Raw genomic sequence first — 27,725 nt, forward strand, 5'->3', positions numbered from 1 at the left:
CAATCATATCGTTATTAAATTTTGTTTCTTTTTTCCTAGACCAAGGCGACTGGGACAAAGACGACGATGTTGATGACGATGAAAATGTTGATGATGATGAAACTGATGAAGATAATTACGAGTTTAATTATGATTGTGACGACGATAACATTGTCCCCCAACTTAATAGTACCACTATTGAAAAAAATGAGAGACCTGACTCCAGAATTCTTCGCCAACATGCTGGGATTATCTTCAATAACAAGCAGCAACAAGAGTTGTATACACAACGTAGACGAAGATGATGAACAAATGAAGAAGAATTGCACGATGTATCATTCAACGATTTGTGGTTGAAAAAGTCAGAAGAGCGGTAAGAATCAAAATTTCGCACAAAACATGAATCCGTTGCGTTATATATACTCTATGCTTGATATTGATACTGTAGTGACTTTTTATTTTTTTAGCTTATATAATTATTTACATAATATTTTCATACATAATTTATTTACATGGATATTTTACACGTATACTAATGAACGGTTTAGTCGCTTTCGTCTTCGCGAGCTGCAAATTGCCACACCATTTCAATCTCGGCAACATTCGTTCCTCCCTCTCTAAACACAGTGTAATTACCACTTTCAGAAGGGAAGGCTGTTCTTATTTTAGCAACGACACAAGCAGGAATGACTCTCCGCACACCTCGTCCCAACCTAGTATGGATGAACCAACTAAACTGTCTGTACGATGCGTAGCGATATGATCTAAAATAGGTTATACATTTCATTTATGGATAATATAATATATTACATGTTTTTATATAACTCTACTTACTGGCTAGGTACGTTATCCCTATCACATGGTAACGATGCATTTTCCCTGTCATATAACGATACCAAAGCAGTCCACAGAACACCCCTGTCCAGCATCACGTTTGAAAAGCTTTCGTGCTCAGTGATACATAGCATCACGTTTGAAAAGCTTTCGTGCTCAGTGATACATCTGCAATCTAGAAAAAGGTTTGGGTACTAGATTGTATGTGTAATTGTTTCACTGTTTATTTTGTAAATAGAAATAAACTAAAGCAAACCCGTCTAATTTGAAATATTTTATTTTGTCTATCTCGTGGCAGCATATGCACTCTCTTTCCGTATCCAATACGACGCAGTGCCCACAAGTACACCAACCATCGACCCCAGCTTTCCTATCTCCCTCCGCTGTAATAGCTCGCAAGTTCGCATCATCCAAAGAAATATCAGAATATTTTTCAGGTTCAGAATGTTCTTCATCATCCTGAAATTCTGGTTCAAACTGAAAACCAAGTACCGTTGGTTGATCCATGATAAAACTTAATATGAATGTTTATTTACTTTCACAAAACATTACATATTTTTTCTAAAAAGAACCTTCTACTTTTATGGGGGCTCACTTTTTTTTCCATACAATTGCTTACGTAAGTCGCATAATTACGCATACTAATGTGATTGTCCAGATCTCTGACCGCGTTAAAACGACCTCCTTAAAGAAGGCGACTGTAATGTAAACATGTGAAACTTTTTTTTGTTGTTTGTTTTTTTTATTTATCTTCAAAACATAAGAACTAGATATTCTTTTATGACTTTGAAAAGTGGTTTATATATGTGAAAATAATTTTTCACGCCATATTCCCTTTAAATGCACTTATCTTCGCAGCTGAAAAATGTTGTTTCATAGCACGCAAAAAAAGGGAGGGATCAACTGGACTTATAGAAACAGCCAAACTTTGAAGAACACCTACAAATGCTTCGCCTAACTTTGAGGTTGTTTTGCTGACAGAAATGGCTTCTTTAACTTTTGGAAGGTTATAAAAACATTGTAAGATGGAGTTTGCATAACATGCGTTTCCCAAGTTTTTTTAGACCGCTATTCCTAAAATCTGGGTTAGATGGCAATGCGACTGATATGTTAAAGACCCTGTAGCAAGTTTTTCGGGTTTTTTGATTGCACAAGATTTTGTGTGACTTGCGGAAGATTTCTCAGGGGTTTTTGATTTCTTACATCCCATATTTGTAACAGAAGAAACTTCAGAAATGATTGGGGCCTTTTCAGGCTCAACCCAAGTGGTAGAATTTCGAGACATCCAGATGTAAAAAGAAGCACTCATGGAGGTAAAAGTTAGGGATTTTAATAGGGAACGTAAAGGCTTGTTAGGGAAACGGAGGTGACGAAAACAGGTCCTTACTGATTCCGAGTGAAAAAAAAAACAACAAAAAAAACCCGGGGATTAAACTATGCAATTCAAAACGAATTAAATAAACATACATGGAATAAGTAAAACTTATCATAAAATCCTGAAACAGATAAATTATTTAAAAATCCTTAACGAATGAAAGGTTAAATCCTGCAGCAAACGATCTGTGTGCCAGTACTTGTGACCCTGGCAGTGGCCTTACACGTGTTACGGGGCATCAACACTCAGTGTTACACAGATCATTGCTGTGTTTTCAAAAGGACCGACCTGGAAGGTGACTGGGGTAATATGGGTGGGTGTCAAACCACCAACACAACACAAGGTAGTGTTTGCCCCCTTGCAATGCTTCTTATGACAGACTTAGGTCAGCAGGATCATCAAACCTGAAAGTTCTGTGAGCAAACTTGAACCTCCCTACTGGACTGGGGTAATAAGTGGGGTCGTCAAACCAAAAGACAAGACAAAATATCTAACCCCCTTGCTGTTCGGTGACAATTGGTTACCTACGGATGTAAAAAAGGACGTAGACCTGGCAACTATTCAGAGATGATGGGTGAATTTTTTCGACCGATCTATCGTTGCATTGTAACCAGTCCTTAGATTTTTAGTCATATACGTTTGCCCAGTAATGTCCAGATTTTATGGTACCTGAATGGTTTAGGGTCGCGACTAGAGAAAACTTGCTGTTGAAGGAGATGTCATTATCCTAGCAAATCTGGACATTTAAAGGGTTTTCGCTTTTGGAAGAACAATTGACCAAACAGGTGTCTTTGACAAAAGTGTTTTGGGCAGCAGAAAATCTAAGGAGTTGCACAATCAGCACTTACCCGCAGTGACTGATAGATGTTTCTTTTGTGCTTTCCCGATGTGTATTACACTGTGGGCAAAGCAAAAGCTGTGGGCTCTTATTTTAAGAGGTAGAGGTTAAACTCTCTAAAGATCTCTATATATCTTTTACAAGGATGGTTTGTACATCCAAGTTAATTGAAAAAGCAAAAAGCAAATATTGCAACAAAACAAAAAAAAAACATATAAACACCCCCTTCACTGCCCAACATATCACCTAAGTAACAGAAGTTCTCAACTATCTCTAACGAGCCACTGTTATACATCATTGAAGCTGGAAATACTTCATTCTCTAAGTGGTAGAGGTTCAACCCTCTAAAGACCTCTATTCAAAGAATAATAATGAATATTTTTAGTGGCATGCCCAGGAAAATCGCTTCGCTTTTAGACAGCAATTACAATTCTTTCCACTGGGGCCACTGAAAGCATAGCATAAATTTAGGTTATAAAAACCCTTGTACCCTTTACAGAAGTCCTGTCATACTCTCGGTCTGTTTGTTTGTTCAATTTTTGTGCCAATTATCTCCTTGGAAAAATGAAGAATTGTGTTCCTTTATATGAGCATATTCTTTAGAGGAGCAAAACCTCTAGAATTTAAATTTTAAAACTTAACTGGTCGAGTTTATCATTGTGCGTGCACTTTGTAATTTTCATTCTTATTCTTCGCTACTAAGCTATTATAAAACAAGTTACTTAAAATTAGTTACCAGCTAGCATTAGATCTGCCTTTCTCTGACACTTTGTTTTTAAATCCTACTCTAGTAGCTAGTTGATTTACTAGATATGCCAGCTAAGCAAAGAAAATATTAACAGAGGGTTTCATTGGTATTATGAATATAAACTATTTTTGTTTCTTAAGTTTCTGTTTCATAACTCTGTATGCAATGCGCATAAAATGCCCTCTTGTACAATTGTCCTATTTCTTTTAATAAGAGTATTCCTTTATGTTGTGGAAATTTGTCAAAAAATATACGATGGTAACGTGGCGCCGTAGATTAGTGGTTATAGCTCTCGTACTCTGTGCGGGAGACCGGGGTTCGACTCCTCTAGATGGCGATTCAACATGGGCAAGTGAATGTTACCATAGCCCCGGGTTAACCCAAGCCATGTGAGGGAAATTGGGAAGATGGCACACTGTGTGGGCCGTTGGATGTTGCAGGGAGTTGTCTAGTAGAGCGCGGGCTCTTATTGGGTCTGCGTAGCTCACAATGAGCATTAAATACTCTAGGACTCTCCATCTACGCAATGGCCCCTCCTGGATATAATAGACAGGGTATATCCCTCGATATTTGTGAGGCTAGCCATGTAAAATATGCACATCTATCTATCTATCTATCTATCTATCTATCTATCTATATCTTCTAGAGTTAATTGGTGAATAGGATTAAGATGATGATGAGGTGACAAAACAGCTAGCTGTAATGATATTTCTTGTCTAATGACAGCTGGTTCTACTATAGTTAAAGGTTGCAACCCTCTAGAGATTTTTCAAAAAAGCAAAATCCCCCTTTTTGCAAGGATTTCCTAAAAACATTGACCGTAAAAGGCAGAAAAATACAACAGCGACAGAACACAACACTAAACAATAAATATTAAAGCAATTCAAAATGAATGAGATAAATAAAACTTATCATAACGTGAATATCCTTAAACGGATAAATTTAAAATTATTCTTTAGACAATGTGTTTAAGAAGCAAACAACTATCTGCGCGCCAGGACTTGTGACCCTGGCTGTAGCTTTCCACATGTGTTATGGAGCTCCAACACTCAGCCTTACACAGATAATTGTTGCTGTGGACCTGCCTAATGACAGTACCAGCCTGTCATAACTGGGGTAATATGCGTGGGCGTAACACCACGAAGACCAGATAAGAAAATCTAACCCCCTTGCAAAGCTTCTTCTAAAATGACTAAGGACAGCAGGATTGTCAATCCTGAAAGCAAAGTGAGCAAACTCTGCCTCCCTACTGGACTGGGGTAATAAGTGGGATCGTTAAGCCCAAAGACAAGATATGATATCAAGCCCCCTTGCTGTGCTTCTTACAGTGTCTCTATACAAAGAGAGGAGTGAGCAAACTCCGGTTTCACGGTGCACTGATCAACATAAATCAGCTGGGGTAAATAAAACCGCTAGGGTCATGGATTCCCTCCCCCATTTGTTGTGTGACATACAAATAAGCTAACTTCTGGAAAAGAAAAGTATGTATGGCGAAGAATTATTCAAGTGGAATGTGTCTACTTGAGAAATACAGCGATCGTTGCATTTGAACCAGGTGTTTTGTTGGTCCTTAATGAAGGCCCAGTAATGACCTGCTTTTAATGTACCTGAGTGGTTAATGGTAGCAACCAAGTTATACTTGTTGTTGAAAGACACATCGTCAGTTGGGTGAGATGCTACCTTTAAGACATGATGTTTTTTAGGCAAGCAATTGACTAACTTGTTGTCTTTAAAAGAAGACCCATTTACTGATGTGTATCTTAACAATTAGGAAGTAAGGTATATTTCCACAATGCTACGCCCTGCAAGTTTTTGTTGGGTATATCCTCAGCTTTTGTATATTTACACATCCATAGATATGGTACATGATCTAGTTGTATAGTGTATTTATAATAAACTCTGTAAGATACTAGGTTTAGTGATGGAGCTATTGTGAGGAGTACCTTGGGAGTTGGGGGTAATTAATCAGCAACTAACTACATCGCAATGCAGATATAACTAGCCTTTTAAGGTAGAGATGTTAATGAAATAAGGAGGTTTCTCTCTAGAGATTAAGAAGCCACTGGAGAACTTCTGCACTCCCCACTTTACAGGGATGATCGAAAAGCTAATGGATTTCAATGTACTGAAACAAAAACCTATGAATGTGAAAACATGGGGATTGGTGAAATTCACTTACGCTTGGGATCTGGTGCAGGCTCTTGAGTAAGCATCCCCTGCCTTCTGCAACACACCAGCCGCATTCATGGACATCATCTGCCAAAACCTTGCTAAACATACTTAGTTTTGGTTCAAATTTTTGGGATTAACCCTGGAAAGCACAATTCATTTACTCAAAGCTCAAAACTTGATGGATATTCGGAAGGAAAAGCTTGTTCATCTGCAATCCGTTTATATTTACGAGACACAGGAAAATCGTTGAAACGACACCATCAGTTTTTACCTGTAATTCATACGTCTTGTTATCCATGTGAAGCATGACAGAAGTTTTTTTACCCAGTCATTCACGCACGTCCGAAAATAAACCCTACCAGTAAGCATACACCAGCGCAGTTCAAGTGCAATAAAAACATATATATACGGAAACTTTTTCAACATGTACATTTGTTATTACTAACGCGTTTTAAATTCTGACAAGCGGTCCGTATGCAATCTTTAACACCCACTGAAAATCTTTAATTATAGATATATTTCGTTCATTTTTTGGGTTCAGTCTGAAAAAATTTAAGAAAAATGAAAACTGTTCCTGATGGGGAAATCTCATAATTTCTAAACCAGGAAATAATTTTCCTATAAAGAAAGATTTGCTTTTTTTGTAACTTGACCCGAACTGTACACTGATGTCGGAAACCATTCTTGTTCTTGTAAAGTTCGTGAGTGGGTAGGTGGGATTACTAGAGTCTCAAAGCCTCGATGTTCAGCACAAATGTGACAAGTGACAGGAGATCACAACGTGACTGATTACCAGAACCAATTATCATAAAAGAGAAATGCCTCATAGCCTCTGATAAACTACATGCATCCTACAGTTCCTTTAACATTTCTTTAGAATACACCTCTTCAGTGTCATTTGGTCATGCGCGAACTCACGTTGCTATAGTATCCAAATTAAATATGGCTTCCTATGGTAGGTAAACAAAGCTAGCCACAGTCTAAAGTACTAAATAAGTTAGTTAGAAAAAAAAAATTTACAAAGAGGTGGCAAGCCACCACAATGATGAAATTTTATGCGATTTTACTTGTAAATACCATGTCAATTAATCGCTGTTCGTTACGCTCCTGCTCTACCATTTATGTCGAAGTTTGTTTTTATTATACACCTCAATGCGCAATTTTGGCGATGCTTATTATCTCCTTGAGAATTAAATGGTTTTCAGCATTAAATTACCGATTCTCTGTATTGGCTCGTATTGCGATAACTAGTTCTCAGTGCATGTTCCACAAAATAAAATTCCCTGGGAAGGAAGTAGTAGACTTATTGAATCTACCAATCAGATGTTTTCTACTCGAAAGGGGGGTGCAAAAGTGAAAGCAAAACACTCCAAATGGTAACATTTGCCTCTTCCCACTTACTTAATGTATAATCTCCATTTGGGCATCCAGTCACTGCACAACATCTGGACCGTCTTCCTGATGCAGAAGGACGTTTTTTATTATCCATTTTGATAACAAATATTTACAACTATTTTGTTCTTTCATAAGCTACTGACCGCTACCGCACTTTACAACCAGAAGTTTACCTACCAAAGCTATTTGATCATGTGATATATTGAGTGATGATTAATATTTTACGGAACGGAATGGCGCGGAATATCGACACCGTGAAGAGGTTATTTTCTGGTACATTAGGTTCTAAACAAAATATCTCACTGGTCCAGTTTTGTGGCGTCATAGTTGAGTGGTTATCGCTCTTGCACCTTGTGGGGGAGAGCGGGGTTCGTTTCCCCTTGTTGGTGATTCAATGTGGGCAATTTTATTGAAATTACAGACACTCTAGTCAGATATTTACTGGAACATTACGGAACATTCCAGAACATTCATGTAGTATGGACATTGCATCATGTATATATGTACTTGAACTCTCTAGAACATACCTTGGAACTTTCTTGATGTTTCTTACTAGACGTTTTTTCTTGTATACTAGTATTTTCTAGCAAGTTACATGTAAAGACTATATATAAGCTGACTGTAAACATTTATGTATGTACATTGTGAAGTAAATATATCTTCAGAACCATAACAAATATTATTCAACAGGTTATGGGCCCAGAGTATTGCCCAGTATAACTGAAGATAGTGAGAAGAAACTTGTAAACAAAGTACGTGCACAACTTGACGCCATCTTGGAAATTTGTAGTTCACGGAATTTTGGTGATTGTTATCACGGAATCAAAACATTGGTATTCCGGTATTTAGTTGAAAGTATCCGGAGGAATAATGGCTGCGGAAGCAACGAAGATTCTTTTGAAACCGCTGAATGGATCAAATTATGCGACATGGAAGTTGCAATGTAAGATGGCATTGGTACGAGAAGGTTTGTGGAAAATTGTTAATGAAACTGAAGGTGCTCCTGCTGATGGCGAAGCAGCAGCGTTGAAATATGCATTGAGAAGAGACAAGGCATTGGCTACTATCGTTTTATCGATTGAACCGTCTCTTCTATATCTACTTGGTCCGGATCCAGAGGATCCCGCAGAAGTATGGAAAAGGTTAGCCAATCAATTTCAAAAAAAATCTTGGGCCAACAAATTGGCATTACGTCGAAAACTTTATGCGTTAAAGTTAAAGGAAGGACAATCGGTACAGACTCACATTAAAACAATGACGGAGATTTTTGAAGAGTTAGCGATTATTGGTGATCCTTTGGATGACGAAAATAAGGTGGTTCATTTGTTGGCAAGTTTGCCGCGTTCGTACGACATGTTGGTCACGGCGCTCGAAGCAAGTTCGGAGGTACCAAAAATTGACGTTGTTACAGAGCGACTGCTTCACGAAGAAAGCAAACAGAAAGACATGGTAGAAACAGAGCCAGGAATAAAGGCGATGACGTTAAAGCATCATCAGCGTAACCAGAAAGGTCCAAAGTGTTATCGGTGTGGTAATTACGGACATATTAAACGAAACTGTGATCTCAACAAGACGGGAAATTATTCGAGATCGGATGGAAAGTTCAAGAAGAAACCCATGAACCAAAAAGCTTGTACCGCCGAAAAGAAGGAGTCCGACAAAGAAATCGAACTCGGATTTGTTGTCGAACATTCTTTAGTAGCATCCGAAAAGTTAAGCGATTGGATAGTGGACTCTGGAGCCACGTGTCATATGTGCAATGACGAGAGCTTATTTATTGACATTGTTGAACTCGAGGAACCACAGAAGATTACTGTTGGGGACGGATACTCACTGGAAGCTATTGGTAAAGGGACAGTGGAATTATTCGTGAACATCCCGGATGTAAAAGTGAAACAATGCCGATTGTATGAAACTTTATACGTACCACAACTGTCTTACAATCTTTTGAGTGTCTCAAAGGGAACAAAGTCCGGTAAGAGGTTTGAGTTTGGTCAGTCGGAATGCCGTATATTGGATGGCAAAAAAGTAGTCGCTACTGCTACAAAGTCTGGAAACCTGTATCATCTCAACTGTAGTCAACAGGGAGAAGCGGAAAGCGAGTTTGCAATGTGTGGAAGTGACGACACAAAAGAATCAATTTGGCACCGACGTTACGGTCACCTTGGGGTTAAAAGTCTGGAAATGCTGGCAAAAGATAATTTGGTTGATGGATTTGAATACGATACATTAAAGAATGCAAAGTTTTGTGAATCATGTGTTGATGGAAAGCAGCACCGGACACCTTTTCCAAAGAAAGGAGGAGTGCGGTCCAATGAATTACTTGGATTAGTGCACAGTGACGTGTGTGGAAAGATTGAAGAGAAGTCACTTAGCGGAGCTGAATATTTTATCACCTTTATCGACGATAAGTCCGACATGTGTGGGTGTATATGCTGAAAAACAAAAGCGACGCATTCCAAAGTTTTGTGGAATGGAAAGCAATGGTCGAAAAGTCAAGCGATTCGAGAATTAAAGCATTTCGAACGGACAACGGAGGAGAATACACTTCAAATGAATTTGAGAACTATCTCAAAAGAGAAGGTATTCGACATGAAACAACAGTTCCAAAGAATCCAGAACAGAACAGTGTGGCTGAAAGAATGAACAGGACACTTGTGGAAATGGTGCGAGCCATGTTAGCGGGTTCAAAGTTACCCAAGCGTTTTTGGGCAGAAGCATTATCAACAGCAAGTTACTTACGAAATCGTAGTCCTACAAGTGCTGTTAAAGGTATGACACCATATGAAGTTTGGACTGGACACAAACCAAATGTCAGCGATCTTCGTATATTTGGATGCAACGCTTACGCACTCATTCCAAAGGACGAGAGAGCAAAAGTGGATTCAAAGACGAAACGATGCATTTTCCTGGGATATGGTACGACAACCTCGGTTGTACGATGAAGTGAAGAAAAGAGTTTTCTTCAGCAGAGATGTTGTCTTCAACGAAACCAAATCACGAACTAAGGAGAAGGATGAAAAAGAAGCTCCAAAAGAAGTTGTCAAGCAACATGAAGTGGAATTGGAATTTGAAGATAATGACGTTGACAAAAATGACAACGGTGAACCTTTACAAACCGATAGGCAGAGACGAGAACGAAAAGCACCAGATCGTTACGGTGATTGGGTATATGTTGCAGAAGAAGTACCAGATTCAAAGTCAATCAAAGAAGCACTTCAAAGTGATGACAAAGAAAATTGGATCGACGCAATGAAAAGGGAAATCAAATCACTATACAAGAACAATGTATGGGATGTCGTTGAACTGCCGAATGGACGTAAAGCTGTTGGAAGCAAATGGGTGTTCAAACGAAAGTGTGATGCAGATGGAAACGTAGAGCGGCACAAGGCAAGATTGGTAGCGCAAGGATTCACACAGAAAAGTGGAATTGACTATGATGAAACATTTTGTCCCGTAGTAAGATTCGAATCAATAAGGACAATGATTGCATTGGCAGCGAAATATAATCTTCAACTACATCAATTGGATATAACAACCGCATTCTTGAATGGCGAATTGAAAGAAGACATCTTCATGAAACAACCTGAGGGTTTCGAGATTAAAGGGAAGGAGAATATGGTCTGCAAGCTAAAGAAAAGGATATATGGTCTAAAGCAATCGTCGCGATGCTGGAATGAAGCTTTGGATAAACATCTCAAGAAATGTGGATTTACCCCTTCGACGAATGATCCTTGCATTTACACGATGACTTCAGGAGGAGAGATGTTTATATTGGCTGTATACGTTGATGATATCCTATTAGCAGGGAAATCAAGTACGCGAATCCAACAAATCATTCAAGAAATTGGTGTAAAATTTGACGTAAAAGACATGGGGAAGTTACATCATTTCCTTGGCGTTAAAGTCGTTCATCTAGAACCAGGGAAGATATGGATTGGTCAACCAACCTACATCAAAGAAGTGCTAACGAAGTTTGACATGCAAAATTCGAAAGCTGTCGCAACTCCTACTGAAGCCGGAGCAAGATTGATGAAACCAACAGACGATGATATTCTGTTTGACCAAGACATATATCAATCAGCAGTTGGATGTCTTCTTTATCTGTCAACGAAAACAAGACCAGATATTGCATATGCTGTTGGAAACGTTGCAAGATACACTTCAAAACCTACGACACATCATTGGTCTGCAGTCAAACGTATTATGAGATATTTGAATGGCACAGTCAACTATGGTTTATTATATGGTGATAAAAGTGGTTTAACCAGATATTCAAATGCGAATTGGGCAGGCGATCTTGACGATCAAAAATCAACATCTGGTTATATTTTCAAGATGAGTGGAGCAGCTATTAGCTGGTTGAGTAAGAAGCAAACATGTGTAGCCTTATCCACAGCAGAAGCAGAGTACATGGCATTGTCAAGTGCAGCACAGGAATCTATTTGGTTGAGACGAATTCTTAATGACATGAACGAGAAATCAGACGAGCCAACTTTGATCTACGAAGACAATCAGTCAACAATTTGTATGGCGAGAAATCCAAAGTTTCATGGACGTACAAAACATATTGACATTAAGCATCACTACATACGAGAACAGATTACGAATAAGAAGATCACGTTGGTGTACTGTCCGAGCGAGGACATGGTTGCGGACGTATTGACAAAAGAATTGGGTCGTGTTCAATTTAATGAACTACGCGAAAGGAGTGGTATTTACGAACTATCTGACAGCGAGTGAGGAGGAGTATTGAAATTACAGACACTCTAGTCAGATATTTACTGGAACATTACGGAACATTCCAGAACATTCTTGAACATTCATGTAGTATGGACATTGCATCATGTATACTTGAACTCTCTAGAACATACCTTGGAACTTTCTTGATGTTTCTTACTAGACGTTTTTTCTTGTATACTAGTATTTTCTAGCAAGTTCCATGTAAAGACTATATATAAGCTGACTGTAAATATTTATGTATGTACATTGTGAAGTAAATATATCTTCAGAACCATAACAAATATTATTCAACAAATTTAATATTACTATAGCCCTGCGATAACCCAAGTGACGTTAGAGGAATTGAGGAGATGGCGCACTGTGTGGCCGTTGGATGTTAGAGGGAGCTGTCTGACAAAGCGCTGACCGTAATTGAGTTTGCGTAGGTTAAAGAGAGTATATCCCTCGATATTTGTGAGGCCAGCCACGTAAAATATAAAGTATATGCAATATTGCGTTCTGAAACCACTGAGGTACTGCTAATGCAGAAAGCCCAGGGTATGTTTCATCAAGCAGTTTGATTGATTACCATGGAGCACATAGGAAAGTTGTTTTTTATACGATTTAACAGTGTGATAATGTCCCCCAGGTTCGCTGGATGCTTGAGTTTTGCTACACGATTTAGTCTATGTCGCGCAATTCCCACCGGTATTTAGCTCTTGACAGAATTTTGGACCCGTTTGGAACATGGAAGTTGCAATGTAAGATGGCATTGGTACGAGAAGGTTTGTGGAAAATTGTTAATGAAACTGAAGGTGCTCCTGCTGATGGCGAAGCAGCAGCGTTGAAATATGCATTGAGAAGAGACAAGGCATTGGCTACTATCGTTTTATCGATTGAACCGTCTCTTCTATATCTACTTGGTCCGGATCCAGAGGATCCCGCAGAAGTATGGAAAAGGTTAGCCAATCAATTTCAAAAAAAATCTTGGGCCAACAAATTGGCATTACGTCGAAAACTTTATGCGTTAAAGTTAAAGGAAGGACAATCGGTACAGACTCACATTAAAACAATGACGGAGATTTTTGAAGAGTTAGCGATTATTGGTGATCCTTTGGATGACGAAAATAAGGTGGTTCATTTGTTGGCAAGTTTGCCGCGTTCGTACGACATGTTGGTCACGGCGCTCGAAGCAAGTTCGGAGGTACCAAAAATTGACGTTGTTACAGAGCGACTGCTTCACGAAGAAAGCAAACAGAAAGACATGGTAGAAACAGAGCCAGGAATAAAGGCGATGACGTTAAAGCATCATCAGCGTAACCAGAAAGGTCCAAAGTGTTATCGGTGTGGTAATTACGGACATATTAAACGAAACTGTGATCTCAACAAGACGGGAAATTATTCGAGATCGGATGGAAAGTTCAAGAAGAAACCCATGAACCAAAAAGCTTGTACCGCCGAAAAGAAGGAGTCCGACAAAGAAATCGAACTCGGATTTGTTGTCGAACATTCTTTAGTAGCATCCGAAAAGTTAAGCGATTGGATAGTGGACTCTGGAGCCACGTGTCATATGTGCAATGACGAGAGCTTATTTATTGACATTGTTGAACTCGAGGAACCACAGAAGATTACTGTTGGGGACGGATACTCACTGGAAGCTATTGGTAAAGGGACAGTGGAATTATTCGTGAACATCCCGGATGTAAAAGTGAAACAATGCCGATTGTATGAAACTTTATACGTACCACAACTGTCTTACAATCTTTTGAGTGTCTCAAAGGGAACAAAGTCCGGTAAGAGGTTTGAGTTTGGTCAGTCGGAATGCCGTATATTGGATGGCAAAAAAGTAGTCGCTACTGCTACAAAGTCTGGAAACCTGTATCATCTCAACTGTAGTCAACAGGGAGAAGCGGAAAGCGAGTTTGCAATGTGTGGAAGTGACGACACAAAAGAATCAATTTGGCACCGACGTTACGGTCACCTTGGGGTTAAAAGTCTGGAAATGCTGGCAAAAGATAATTTGGTTGATGGATTTGAATACGATACATTAAAGAATGCAAAGTTTTGTGAATCATGTGTTGATGGAAAGCAGCACCGGACACCTTTTCCAAAGAAAGGAGGAGTGCGGTCCAATGAATTACTTGGATTAGTGCACAGTGACGTGTGTGGAAAGATTGAAGAGAAGTCACTTAGCGGAGCTGAATATTTTATCACCTTTATCGACGATAAGTCCGACATGTGTGGGTGTATATGCTGAAAAACAAAAGCGACGCATTCCAAAGTTTTGTGGAATGGAAAGCAATGGTCGAAAAGTCAAGCGATTCGAGAATTAAAGCATTTCGAACGGACAACGGAGGAGAATACACTTCAAATGAATTTGAGAACTATCTCAAAAGAGAAGGTATTCGACATGAAACAACAGTTCCAAAGAATCCAGAACAGAACAGTGTGGCTGAAAGAATGAACAGGACACTTGTGGAAATGGTGCGAGCCATGTTAGCGGGTTCAAAGTTACCCAAGCGTTTTTGGGCAGAAGCATTATCAACAGCAAGTTACTTACGAAATCGTAGTCCTACAAGTGCTGTTAAAGGTATGACACCATATGAAGTTTGGACTGGACACAAACCAAATGTCAGCGATCTTCGTATATTTGGATGCAACGCTTACGCACTCATTCCAAAGGACGAGAGAGCAAAAGTGGATTCAAAGACGAAACGATGCATTTTCCTGGGATATGGTACGACAACCTCGGTTGTACGATGAAGTGAAGAAAAGAGTTTTCTTCAGCAGAGATGTTGTCTTCAACGAAACCAAATCACGAACTAAGGAGAAGGATGAAAAAGAAGCTCCAAAAGAAGTTGTCAAGCAACATGAAGTGGAATTGGAATTTGAAGATAATGACGTTGACAAAAATGACAACGGTGAACCTTTACAAACCGATAGGCAGAGACGAGAACGAAAAGCACCAGATCGTTACGGTGATTGGGTATATGTTGCAGAAGAAGTACCAGATTCAAAGTCAATCAAAGAAGCACTTCAAAGTGATGACAAAGAAAATTGGATCGACGCAATGAAAAGGGAAATCAAATCACTATACAAGAACAATGTATGGGATGTCGTTGAACTGCCGAATGGACGTAAAGCTGTTGGAAGCAAATGGGTGTTCAAACGAAAGTGTGATGCAGATGGAAACGTAGAGCGGCACAAGGCAAGATTGGTAGCGCAAGGATTCACACAGAAAAGTGGAATTGACTATGATGAAACATTTTGTCCCGTAGTAAGATTCGAATCAATAAGGACAATGATTGCATTGGCAGCGAAATATAATCTTCAACTACATCAATTGGATATAACAACCGCATTCTTGAATGGCGAATTGAAAGAAGACATCTTCATGAAACAACCTGAGGGTTTCGAGATTAAAGGGAAGGAGAATATGGTCTGCAAGCTAAAGAAAAGGATATATGGTCTAAAGCAATCGTCGCGATGCTGGAATGAAGCTTTGGATAAACATCTCAAGAAATGTGGATTTACCCCTTCGACGAATGATCCTTGCATTTACACGATGACTTCAGGAGGAGAGATGTTTATATTGGCTGTATACGTTGATGATATCCTATTAGCAGGGAAATCAAGTACGCGAATCCAACAAATCATTCAAGAAATTGGTGTAAAATTTGACGTAAAAGACATGGGGAAGTTACATCATTTCCTTGGCGTTAAAGTCGTTCATCTAGAACCAGGGAAGATATGGATTGGTCAACCAACCTACATCAAAGAAGTGCTAACGAAGTTTGACATGCAAAATTCGAAAGCTGTCGCAACTCCTACTGAAGCCGGAGCAAGATTGATGAAACCAACAGACGATGATATTCTGTTTGACCAAGACATATATCAATCAGCAGTTGGATGTCTTCTTTATCTGTCAACGAAAACAAGACCAGATATTGCATATGCTGTTGGAAACGTTGCAAGATACACTTCAAAACCTACGACACATCATTGGTCTGCAGTCAAACGTATTATGAGATATTTGAATGGCACAGTCAACTATGGTTTATTATATGGTGATAAAAGTGGTTTAACCAGATATTCAAATGCGAATTGGGCAGGCGATCTTGACGATCAAAAATCAACATCTGGTTATATTTTCAAGATGAGTGGAGCAGCTATTAGCTGGTTGAGTAAGAAGCAAACATGTGTAGCCTTATCCACAGCAGAAGCAGAGTACATGGCATTGTCAAGTGCAGCACAGGAATCTATTTGGTTGAGACGAATTCTTAATGACATGAACGAGAAATCAGACGAGCCAACTTTGATCTACGAAGACAATCAGTCAACAATTTGTATGGCGAGAAATCCAAAGTTTCATGGACGTACAAAACATATTGACATTAAGCATCACTACATACGAGAACAGATTACGAATAAGAAGATCACGTTGGTGTACTGTCCGAGCGAGGACATGGTTGCGGACGTATTGACAAAAGAATTGGGTCGTGTTCAATTTAATGAACTACGCGAAAGGAGTGGTATTTACGAACTATCTGACAGCGAGTGAGGAGGAGTATTGAAATTACAGACACTCTAGTCAGATATTTACTGGAACATTACGGAACATTCCAGAACATTCTTGAACATTCATGTAGTATGGACATTGCATCATGTATACTTGAACTCTCTAGAACATACCTTGGAACTTTCTTGATGTTTCTTACTAGACGTTTTTTCTTGTATACTAGTATTTTCTAGCAAGTTCCATGTAAAGACTATATATAAGCTGACTGTAAATATTTATGTATGTACATTGTGAAGTAAATATATCTTCAGAACCATAACAAATATTATTCAACAAATTTAATATTACTATAGCCCTGCGATAACCCAAGTGACGTTAGAGGAATTGAGGAGATGGCGCACTGTGTGGCCGTTGGATGTTAGAGGGAGCTGTCTGACAAAGCGCTGACCGTAATTGAGTTTGCGTAGGTTAAAGAGAGTATATCCCTCGATATTTGTGAGGCCAGCCACGTAAAATATAAAGTATATGCAATATTGCGTTCTGAAACCACTGAGGTACTGCTAATGCAGAAAGCCCAGGGTATGTTTCATCAAGCAGTTTGATTGATTACCATGGAGCACATAGGAAAGTTGTTTTTTATACGATTTAACAGTGTGATAATGTCCCCCAGGTTCGCTGGATGCTTGAGTTTTGCTACACGATTTAGTCTATGTCGCGCAATTCCCACCGGTATTTAGCTCTTGACAGAATTTTGGACCCGTTTTGACGGGAGTTGACCCGTATTGACAAGTAATCAAACGAATAATTTTTTGCAGATTCTTTAAAAACTTCAATAAAAATCGAACCTTAAAATATAAACTGCAAAAGAAAAAATTGTGTATCAGCATAAAATAAAACCCAAGTTGACCAAACGTTAGATAGATAGGTGTGCATTTTTTGCATGGCTAGCCTCACAAATATTGAAGGATATACACTGTCTATTATTTCCAGGAGGGGGCCATGGCTTAGATGGAGAGTCCTAGAGTGTTTAATGCTCATTTTGAGCTAAGCAGACCCAATTACGACCCGCACTCTACTAGACAAGTCCTGGCAACATTCAACGGCCCACACAGTGTGCCATCTCCGCAATTTCCCTCGCATGGTTTGGGTCAACCCATGGCTATGGTAACATTCACTCGCCCATGTTCAATCGATGTCAGGAGGAATCAAACCCCGGTCTCCCGCACAGAGTACGAGAGCTATAACCACTAATCTATGGCCCTGTTTGTTGTATTTAGAACCCAAACCCGGGGATTAAGTAAGTAACTAAGTAAGTAAGTATTTGCTGAGAAAATAACCAATTACAAAAAAACTTTTTAGAGTGGGTTTACCCATTTGCGCTAACCGCTAACTGGCTTGTATGGCAGGCAAGCAAGTTAGAGCAATGCTATAATGTATATAATGTGGCGGTAATGTAACATAGTTACAGCTGGAAGGAAGGAAGATCCAAACGAATATGAAAACTTCTTGTTAAACTTCTTGTTACTTACTTAGATAGTCATGAAGACCATTTGCTTCACAATATGTTTGCAATGTTAGAATCTAAAGATATATATATATAAAAAAATAAGTAGGAGGGTCTCCTTAAGGAGGGTAGGAGGGTCTCCATAAGAGACGAGAGGAGTTGAACGTCCTCCACCATACCTTAGTTTAAAGGGGCGATTGTGGAAGTCCCATGAAATGCCACATAGTGATGGTGTCACTTTAAAAATACCCAGCCCGGTCTGTGAACGGTTGGCGCTAGGAAGGGCATCCAGCTGTAAAACAATGCCAAAACTCTTTATTAATGGCCGTAAGAATAGTTGATCAGACAAACTGCGTAAACGGGGCTGGGACTCTAAGGAGTGAAGGTGTCGCGCACGGTAGGACAGATGTCAAGTGTGAGCATCGTCAGACCGTTACCAGCTATCACATCACAAGGTAGATAACACTAGGTTGAGGAAGGCTAGTGTAAATGTTGGTACTCTGAGAGGTAGAGCAGAAGTAGTTAAAATGTTAGAACGTAGATCTGTTGATATGTGTTGTGTTCAGGAAGTCAGGTGGAGATGAGCTTCAGTGAGATTTGCGGAAGGTAGGAGGGCAAGGTATAAGCTTTTTTGGATTGGTAATAGTGATGGATATGGAGGAGTTGGCATATTCGTTGCAGAGAATGTTGAAAATAGGCACTCTTGCCGCAAGAACATTCTAGAACCTTGTGTACTATCTAGAAATATAAGGGACATTGGAGAATATTCCAGAAATAAGATAACTATACTAGAAACTACTAATAGTAAATATAGAACATCTGGAATATACTAGAACATTCTAAAGTATCTTATCTTTAATATATAAATAGGAGAACGTCTTGTAAATTTTAGAGTCATAGAGTCATAAAGTTATTGGAGCAGTCGAAGCAACTCTGCAAATATATAAAGTTTACATTTCAACAGGTTATGGGCCCAGTCTATGCCCAAGAAGATTGAATATTTACAGAAATAATATTCAAGAAGAAGAAGCCATCTTGTGTGTCCGACGAGTTTGTTTTGATTTTGGTTTGGATTGGTGTAAAGTTCGCACGAAAAATCGTATTGTGGAAACCTGAAACGGATTATCCGGATTAGTTGAATACGGAACAAATGGCGATGGAAAGCACCAAAGTATTGATAAAACCATTGAATGGAACAAACTATGCTACCTGGAAGGTACAGTGTAGAATGGCGTTAATCAAAGATGGACTTTGGGGAATTGTTGATGGAAGAGAAAATGCTCCAACTGAAGAGAGAGAAATTCCGAAATTTAATTTGCGTAGAGATCGTGCGTTAGCAACGATTGTTTTGTCGGTGGAACCAACGCTGTTATACCTGCTTGGACCAGATCCAGAAGATCCTACTGAGGTTTGGAAGAAGTTGGCAGACCAGTTCCAAAAGAAGACATGGAGTAATAAATTGACACTACGCAGGAAGTTGTATGACTTGAAGTTGAAAGATGAGCAATCTGTTCAAAAGCACGTTAAGGCTTTGACAGAAATTTTCGATGAACTTGCAATTATTGGAGACCCGTTGGATGATGAAAGTAAAGTTGTTCATTTGTTAGCAAGCTTACCAGACTCGTATGATATGCTAGTTACAGCTCTGGAGGCTAGTGCTGAAGTACCGAAGCTTGAAGTCGTAACTGAACGATTGTTACACGAGGAAAGCAAGCGGAAAGATAAGGACACTTTGGAAACGAATGTCAAAGCAATGACATCGAATCATGGAAAGCCAAGAAAGGGACCCAGATGTTATCACTGTGGAAAGATTGGTCATGTGAAACGATATTGCAAAGAATTAACGAAGAAGTTCGAGAGACAGACTCCTTCGACGTACGGTAAAAATCGAATGAAGCCGCAAAATGTGTGTACGGCTGAAGAAGAAGAAGATGATGACGAAGAAATCATCAGTTTAGTTGCTGAAAATACTTTGGCAGTCAAAGAAAAAAGTAACTGGATAGTTGATTCAGGCGCAACATGTCACATGTGTAACGAAGAGGAATTGTTCGAAGAAATTTCGTCACTTGAAATACCACAAGATATCACTGTCGGTGATGGATATTCAGTACAAGCAATTGGAAAAGGAACAGTAACCTTGGAAATGAACATTTCAGAAAACAGAAACGTTGTATGCAAGTTATCTGATGTCTTATTTGTACCACAACTTTCGTACAATTTACTTAGTGTATCAAAAGCTGCAACAAATGGAAAGAAGTTTCAGTTTGAAGATTTCAAATGTGACATCGTGGATGCGAAACACGGAATCATTGGTACAGCAACAAAGCATGGCAACCTTTACCATCTCAACTGTAATGGATTGAGAAATAAGAAGAATCACACAGTTATGAAATGTGATAATAACGCTACAACAAAGGAAGAAATTTGGCATAGAAGATACGGTCATCTCGGTGTGCAGAATCTTAAACGATTGGCAAGGGACAAACTTGTTAAAGGGTTTGATTATGATGCAACAAAGAAACCGACATTTTGTGAACCGTGCATTGATGGGAAACAAAGCAAAATACCGTTTCCGAAGACAGGAGGAGATCGATCGAAAAATCTCCTTGGTATAATCCATAGCGACGTTTGTGGAAAGATAGAAACAAAATCACTTAGTGGTGCAGAATATTTTGTTACATTCATTGACGATAAATCAAGATACGTATGGGTATATGTCATGAAACACAAAAGTGAAGTGTTTGAGAATTTTAAAGAATGGAAAGCAACTGTGGAAAAATCGACTGGAATTCAGATAAAAACGTTTAGAACTGACAATGGTGGAGAATATACATCCAAAGAGTTCGAAGACTATTTGAAGAAAGAAGGTATTCATCATGAGTTGACAATTCCGAAAACACCGCAACAAAATGGAGTTGCAGAGAGGATGAACAGAACACTCATGGAATCTGTAAGATCAATGTTAGCAGATTCAAAGTTACCAAAACGATTTTGGGCCGAAGCCTTGGCTACAGCAACGTACCTTCGTAACCGATGTCCAACGACAGCAGTTAAAGGGAAGACACCCTTTGAAGTATTAACTGGAAAGAAACCAAATGTCGAAAATCTACGAATTTTCGGATGTGATGCGTATGCTCACGTACCAAAAGCCAAGAAGAGTGTATTTCTTGGATACGGTGATGGAATCAAGGGATATCGTCTATATGACAACGACAAGAAGAGAGTCTTTTACAGCCGAAATGTGACATTCAATGAAATCTGTGGTGAATTGAAAGACGACCGTGACATAGACGAACCAAAAGTAGAGATCGAATTACAACCTCGTGAAGAAAACACAGATAATCAAATACAGGAGGAGCAAGAGCGACAAGTAAGAGAACGACGGCCTCCTGATCGTTACGGAGAATGGGTATACATCACTCAAGAAGAAGATCCAAATACATTTTCTAAAGCAATCAAAGGACATGATGCAGACAAGTGGATGCAAGCAATGGAAGCCGAATTGGATTCTTTACACAAAAACGAAGTATGGGAGTTGACTGAATTACCTCCAAACAGAAAAGTTGTTGGCAGCAAATGGGTATACAAAAAGAAACAAGACTCTGATGGGAATGTGGAACGATACAAAGCAAGATTGGTTGCACAAGGATACAATCAAAGATATGGAGAAGATTATGACGAAACAACTTCTCCGGTAGTTAGATTCGAATCAATACGAACGTTGATTGGATTGGCAGTCAAGAAAGAACTTCTCCTACATCAACTCGACGTTGGAACTGCATTTTTGAACGGTGAACTTAACGAAACCATATATATGAAACAACCAGAGGGATTTGAAATTCTAGGAAAGGAACACTTGGTTTGTAAACTCAAGAAAAGTATCTATGGATTGAAGCAATCATCTAGATGTTGGAACGAAGCACTTGACAAACATCTAAAGAGTATGGGCTTCAAACAATCAAACAACGATCCTTGTATATACACGCTTGAAACAGATGAAGAAACATTCATAATCGCTGTATATGTTGATGATATCATACTGGCCGGAAACAATCAAAAACGTATTGATGAATTTATCAAGATGATTGGAGATAGATTCGACATCAGAGACATGGGGAAGATGAACCATTTTCTAGGAGTCAAGATAGAATATTTTAGTGCAGGAAGAATTTGGATTGGACAACCAAGTTACACAAGAAATCTACTCAAGAAGTTTTCAATGGAGAATTCCAAACCTGTGGCAACACCTGTAGAGATTGGAAGCAAACTCATCAAATCAAATGAAACAGATAAACTCGTTGATCCAGAGATGTATCAATCAGTAGTTGGACAGTTACTTTACCTTTCTACGAGAACACGACCAGATATCGCTTATGCTGTGAGCAATGTTGCCAGATTTTCATCAAAACCGTCACAACAACACTGGATTGCCGTTAAGAGGATCATGAGGTATCTCAATGGAACAATTGATTATGGTCTTTTGTACGAAAAGAATTCAACAATAGAAGGATTTTCTGACGCAGATTGGGCTGGAGATTTGAATGCTCGGGCAACTTACGGACAGTCTCCAATTATTTCGGGTAAAACACGGGTATACCGCGTTTTATCATAATCGTCTACCGCGTTTTGCTATCTGACGTGCTTTTTGTCGTTTCAAGTTTGTGAAGAAGACAAGAAGGTGCCGCCATTTTTGTGTTTTTGTGTTGACAGAAATGGTTGGTTGTACCATACATTTGGCTGTTAAGGTATTTGTGATCACGCAGTAAAAACAAGGTTTGTAATATTATTTATTCTATATATTTGAAATTTTCTATATTCTATTTGCCTATAGCTACCTGTCAAAATTATATATATAGTAGCTATAGCAAAAGCTAGCTATATATTTCTGGAAGTGTTTACCTAAACTTTGTAACTGTCAGAGCTATACATAGCCTTTCTGGCTGTTATATACATAGATATATACATAGATAGATATATACAATATAAAAACAGTTAGTCAAGAAATTAAACTGTTTATGTAGTTCTTAGATCACTGCAGATTACTTAGCTAAATAGTTGTGGGTGCAAATCCTACCTCTGTACGAAAGAGTAGCTTAATTAGAAAAGCAGTTTAGCTAGTATTCTCTTGATTTAGGGTGCAGATATATAACCCACATAATGGATTGTAAAAATGGACCTTTTTAAGACTGTTAGCTAGCTAGCTATTTCTTCTAAGTTTTGCACAATACAAGATTATTGCGTATTAAGCCCGTCAAAGCAACAACAAATACTTTGATATCTTTTTAAAGGTATTAATTTCCTTCTCGTGTTGTTCTTGTTTTTTCGTTTGTGCAAAATGATGATCCACAATAATATAAAAATACATTTCCCATACGAAACGTATCAGAAAAAAAGTTTTGTATATATATATATATCAAATGTTTTTATTTTAGCTAGCTCTGGCTAATTTGTTGAAAAATATGCTTCTTAAAATTTAAAAGCGCATATTGATCCTTTTGCTGAAAAACTAAATATTTGTCCATTGTTCAAGAATTTTTTTGGCGTGGTAATTTAATTTATATTTCTCCATGTAAATTTTATTTGATTTAAGCTCTTCTGTATTCGGCATCTTAAAATTTTTTGCTATGAAGTCTTTTTCCCAATCTTTCGTAGCTTTTTCTGCTTCATGCTGAACAGCCATCACTTTTTCACGAAAATGAATGATAAATGCTCTACATTTTTTTCTTGAATGTTCACTTTTAGTCAGCTTATATGACATATGATGACGGTCGAAGTCCTTCAATTTATCTGAATAGCCAAGAACATACATTATGTTCTTGCATACACCTGATTCAAGAATTGGGTTTTGGTCAGCTTTCGTCTGTCTGTCTCTACAGATCTTTTCCAACTTACTATTTTCTGCAGTTTTTTTAGGATTAGTAACTGAGTCAGCTATGCAAGGTTGTTGTTCCAATGTAATTGTGTTTGATGTTTCTTTCTTAAAATGAACAGCTTGGTCAACTTCTAAATCCAATAAGGAAGGTTGCTGTTCTAATGTGATATCTATCTCCATTTCTATCTCTTCATTATTATCATGTGATATATACGCATTATCATATTCTGCATTATCATCATCAGCCATCAGTTTGATATTACTTGTTATGTTTGCTTTTGGATTTGTAACGCCAGTCTGAGAGTAAGAAAGAGTTCATATGAGCTAAGAAGCAGGCTAGGTATCTGTAGAATTAAAGATAGATGTTGTCCAGATATAAGTAGATTAAGTTGGTTAGGACACTTGCAAGAATGAAGGAGGATAATTGGGTAAGAAAGTGTAGAGATAGACTTGATACAGAGGAATTTGAGTTGGGGGCTATTAATATACCCATCCTACAGACAGTAAGCCAAGAATGACGTATTACTTACTTCTTCAAGTGCCTTGCATTCTATTAAATCTCCATTTTCGTCGAAAGTATTTATCTTTGTGATTGGCAATTCAATACCACGATCAACGCATTTCTTCCAACAAGCTTCTACATCTTTTGCTACTGATTGCAGGTTGTCTTGTTTGAAATTTGTCATCAAAGGCCCTTCAACTCTGAAATCATCATCCTCTTTTCCATCATGAAATATGATAATATCATTTTCTCTATGCCACCAAACACCATTACCATAGAGCAAAAAATCTGCAATTCTTTCCAAGTGTGCCTGATATTTCCGTAGAGGTAAGTTAATGTTAAAACAACTTCTTTTCTCATCTGAAAATTCAAAAAAGTTTATTTCGAAACAAAATGACAATCATACACTTTTTATCACATGTTAAAATTTTAAACAAAATTAGAAAGATTAATGTTTGAATATCAAACCAGACTTTTTATTAAGTCAAGCACTTCAAAATATATTTAATTATCACATAGAACAGCCTTTCTGTTTCAGTTTATTCCATGACGACAGAACATTGCCTACGTAAAATGACATTTTCCTGTTTTGCGTTGGCAAACTCGTGTTCGACATTTGCAATTTATATTTGTTTTGCGGCCAAATGCTGCAGTACACAAATAACAGTTAAATATTTGCCAATGTGAATTGAAAACTTTTGTTTTCATGTGGACATTCGTCTCAGCAATTTCTGAATGCCAACATGAATTAGAAAGCCAGTAGAAACAGATATTTTAGACTTACCAAGTACACTCTCTGAAAATTTCGATATTTTAGATGTGTTAGTTGATTTTCTAGAACATTCTTTGGCAATAAATTTCTGTTCAGCTTGAATACGGATGATGCTATTATCACGTATGGATTCTAAGGATCTGGCTGATGTTCTCAAACTTATTTGATTAATTTTGCTGAATAGCTGTTCTTCATTCTCTGTGTGTAAGGAGCTTGGTGAGATAATTCTCGATACTTCTGCTAAATGTGTTGTCAAGCCATGATAATAAATGCCATAAAGCTTTTGTGTAGACATTGACTTTAAATTATGCCCAAACAGATCTTGGCACAACATGGCATGCTGGAAACTAATATTATGTAATCGTAGAATAATTCGTGGGGACCTTTTTTGGGATTTAAGATATGATAACCGAACTAGCTCCATCAATGTGTACAACAACTCTTTGATTTCCTTTCTGCAAGTGCTTTGCATTGATTGGTAAACAACTATTGATGACAGCCGATAGTCAGATCCTCTCACCTTGTCCTTCGAACCATATGTGGCATCTAGGGACTGTTGAAAAATTTTATTCTCTTGAGGTGTCAACACTTCATGCAAAACATCCCACAAATTCTTGATATGTCCTTTACAATCATGCAGTGGTTCAATCGGCATCACTTCATAATTAGCAAGATTCAAGGACTCCATTGTACTATGTTCATTTCCAAAGCAAAGAGCTGGAACACGGATAATTCCTTTAAAAAAAATTGTTGACTGAATTTATAAATTTTAATGAGTGTAATTTTGAAAATAAAATCAGAATTGTTTTTATGCTTTTCAATTTTCCTCAACATATCTGATTTTCTTTTGCTTTATTTGTAGAAAAATTTTCAGACAAATATCAACTAACATCAACTTATATAAAACTTTTGCGAAAAAGGCCAAAATTTGCAAAAGTTATTTTAGTTTATCAAAAATAAAATAGCCCTAACCTGTCAAATGATTTTTTAGTAGCTGTTCAAGGTCCTTTTTGTGCAACTTTTGATGAACTGGTAAGTCACGGTCAAGGTTTCTGTAATTTACTTCAAGACCCAGTTTCTCCACATTGAGTTGTTGAAATGGAGACACAGCTTTTTGTTGTTGTCCTGCTGGGCCTGATATTACCTAAAATAATCAAAAATAGTTAGTTAAAAATAGTTAATGTTATGTAATAGAAATCTATAAATTTGTCATTCATATTTTGTTTCATTTACCTGGAATAAATAATTTTCTATACTTTTTGTCAGAATTACAAATAACGAACAACTTATTTTGAAATTTATGTACCTTCTTCCTTCTTTGTTCCAAGGACACTATTTTGTTACTGTAGACATGGGCTATATCTGTAAATCTTGATTTTTTGCATCCACAAAGACAGGGAAAGTTTCCACCATGAGAGTTACCACTCTCGTATTGTATTTCAGGATGGTCACCTAAAATATAAATGAATTCCTGTTATCCTTTTTTAAATAAATTGTTGCATTATGCAGATTAAACTTGTGTGAATTGAATTCCATCAACATACCATGAAAAAACCTTATCACATCAACCACTTTCTTATCATTGACAATTAATGGGTCAGACAATTTTCTAATGTCATTAAGTCTGGTTTCGACATATGAAAGCTTCTCTGCAATGCTATCCTGGGCAAAACTATGGAGTCATGTACTGGACAAAAGTCACGCTATAGAGTGTCGTGTTGCGTAGTAGAGTGTCGAGGTTCAATATAGATCCCAAGGTCGCGAGGCGTAGTATAGGTGGACGCGAGGCGTAATAGTGAGACGCGTATGTAATAATAGAGAGACGCGAGGCGTAATAGAAGGACGCGAGGCGTAATAGAGAGACGCAAGGCGTAATAGAGAGACGCGAGGCGTAATAGAAGGACGCGAGGCGTAATAGAGAGACGCGAGGCGTAATAGAGAGACGCGAGGCGTAATAGAAGGACGCGAGGCGTAATAGAAATACGTGTAAAGTCGGAGCGTAATAAGATGTGTGATGGGAGGATCCGTGTCAGAGAAAGAACTACGCTTACATACATCTTCACTTTTTTCTTGTCATGAATACTTTAAAAGGAAAAAATGAAAAAAAAAGATTCCATACTTGGTGTACAAGGGCTACTAGTTCATCATAACCTCTCGTGTATATTATATGCCTATTAGAGGGGAGTTATGATAAGCAGAATAACAACCTCGATCAGGGCATAATACAACTTTTCGACGTTGGGACGGGGAAACAAAAAAGAGCGCGCTCTATAATTAGGCACGGGAAGAACTTATTAAATGACTACTGCTGTGGCTATTTTTTCGCGTGGTTAGAAGAACTGAAGGAGCTTTATTTTACCTAAGCATAATATCTAGTACGTATATAGTGAACAAAATGTTTGAATTTCTTCTTTGTAATGTATCTAATGTAACTAATGTCAAGTTAAGCAATTCAATCAAAAGTTCTGTGAGTGAACTAATAGTGGTGTTCAT

The 27,725-nt window shown here is 38.1% G+C and overlaps 2 protein-coding genes across 2 annotated transcripts; both read right to left on the reverse strand.

Annotated features, from left to right (window-relative positions):
- Nucleotides 1–201: 201 nt before the first annotated feature.
- Nucleotides 202–1,002, reverse strand: LOC130624984 (uncharacterized). Its single transcript, XM_057440056.1, has 2 exons — nt 814–1,002; nt 202–743 (listed from the first exon to the last, which is right to left on the reverse strand). The coding sequence occupies exons 1-2, from the start codon at nt 945–947 to the stop codon at nt 524–526; spliced, it is 354 nt and encodes a 117-aa protein (XP_057296039.1). The 5' UTR covers nt 948–1,002; the 3' UTR covers nt 202–523.
- A 21,726-nt stretch (nt 1,003–22,728) lies between these two features.
- LOC130625069 (uncharacterized) lies at nt 22,729–27,725 on the reverse strand. The gene is made up of 8 exons (XM_057440149.1): nt 27,592–27,725; nt 27,288–27,314; nt 26,777–26,904; nt 26,539–26,684; nt 26,205–26,376; nt 25,245–25,967; nt 24,489–24,820; nt 22,729–24,255 (listed from the first exon to the last, which is right to left on the reverse strand). Exons 1-8 carry the CDS (start codon nt 27,723–27,725, stop codon nt 23,593–23,595), a joined length of 2,325 nt encoding a protein of 774 aa, XP_057296132.1. The 3' UTR covers nt 22,729–23,592.

Source organism: Hydractinia symbiolongicarpus, chromosome 14 (assembly GCF_029227915.1).
Source record: "Hydractinia symbiolongicarpus strain clone_291-10 chromosome 14, HSymV2.1, whole genome shotgun sequence".
Lineage (NCBI taxonomy): Eukaryota > Metazoa > Cnidaria > Hydrozoa > Anthoathecata > Hydractiniidae > Hydractinia > Hydractinia symbiolongicarpus.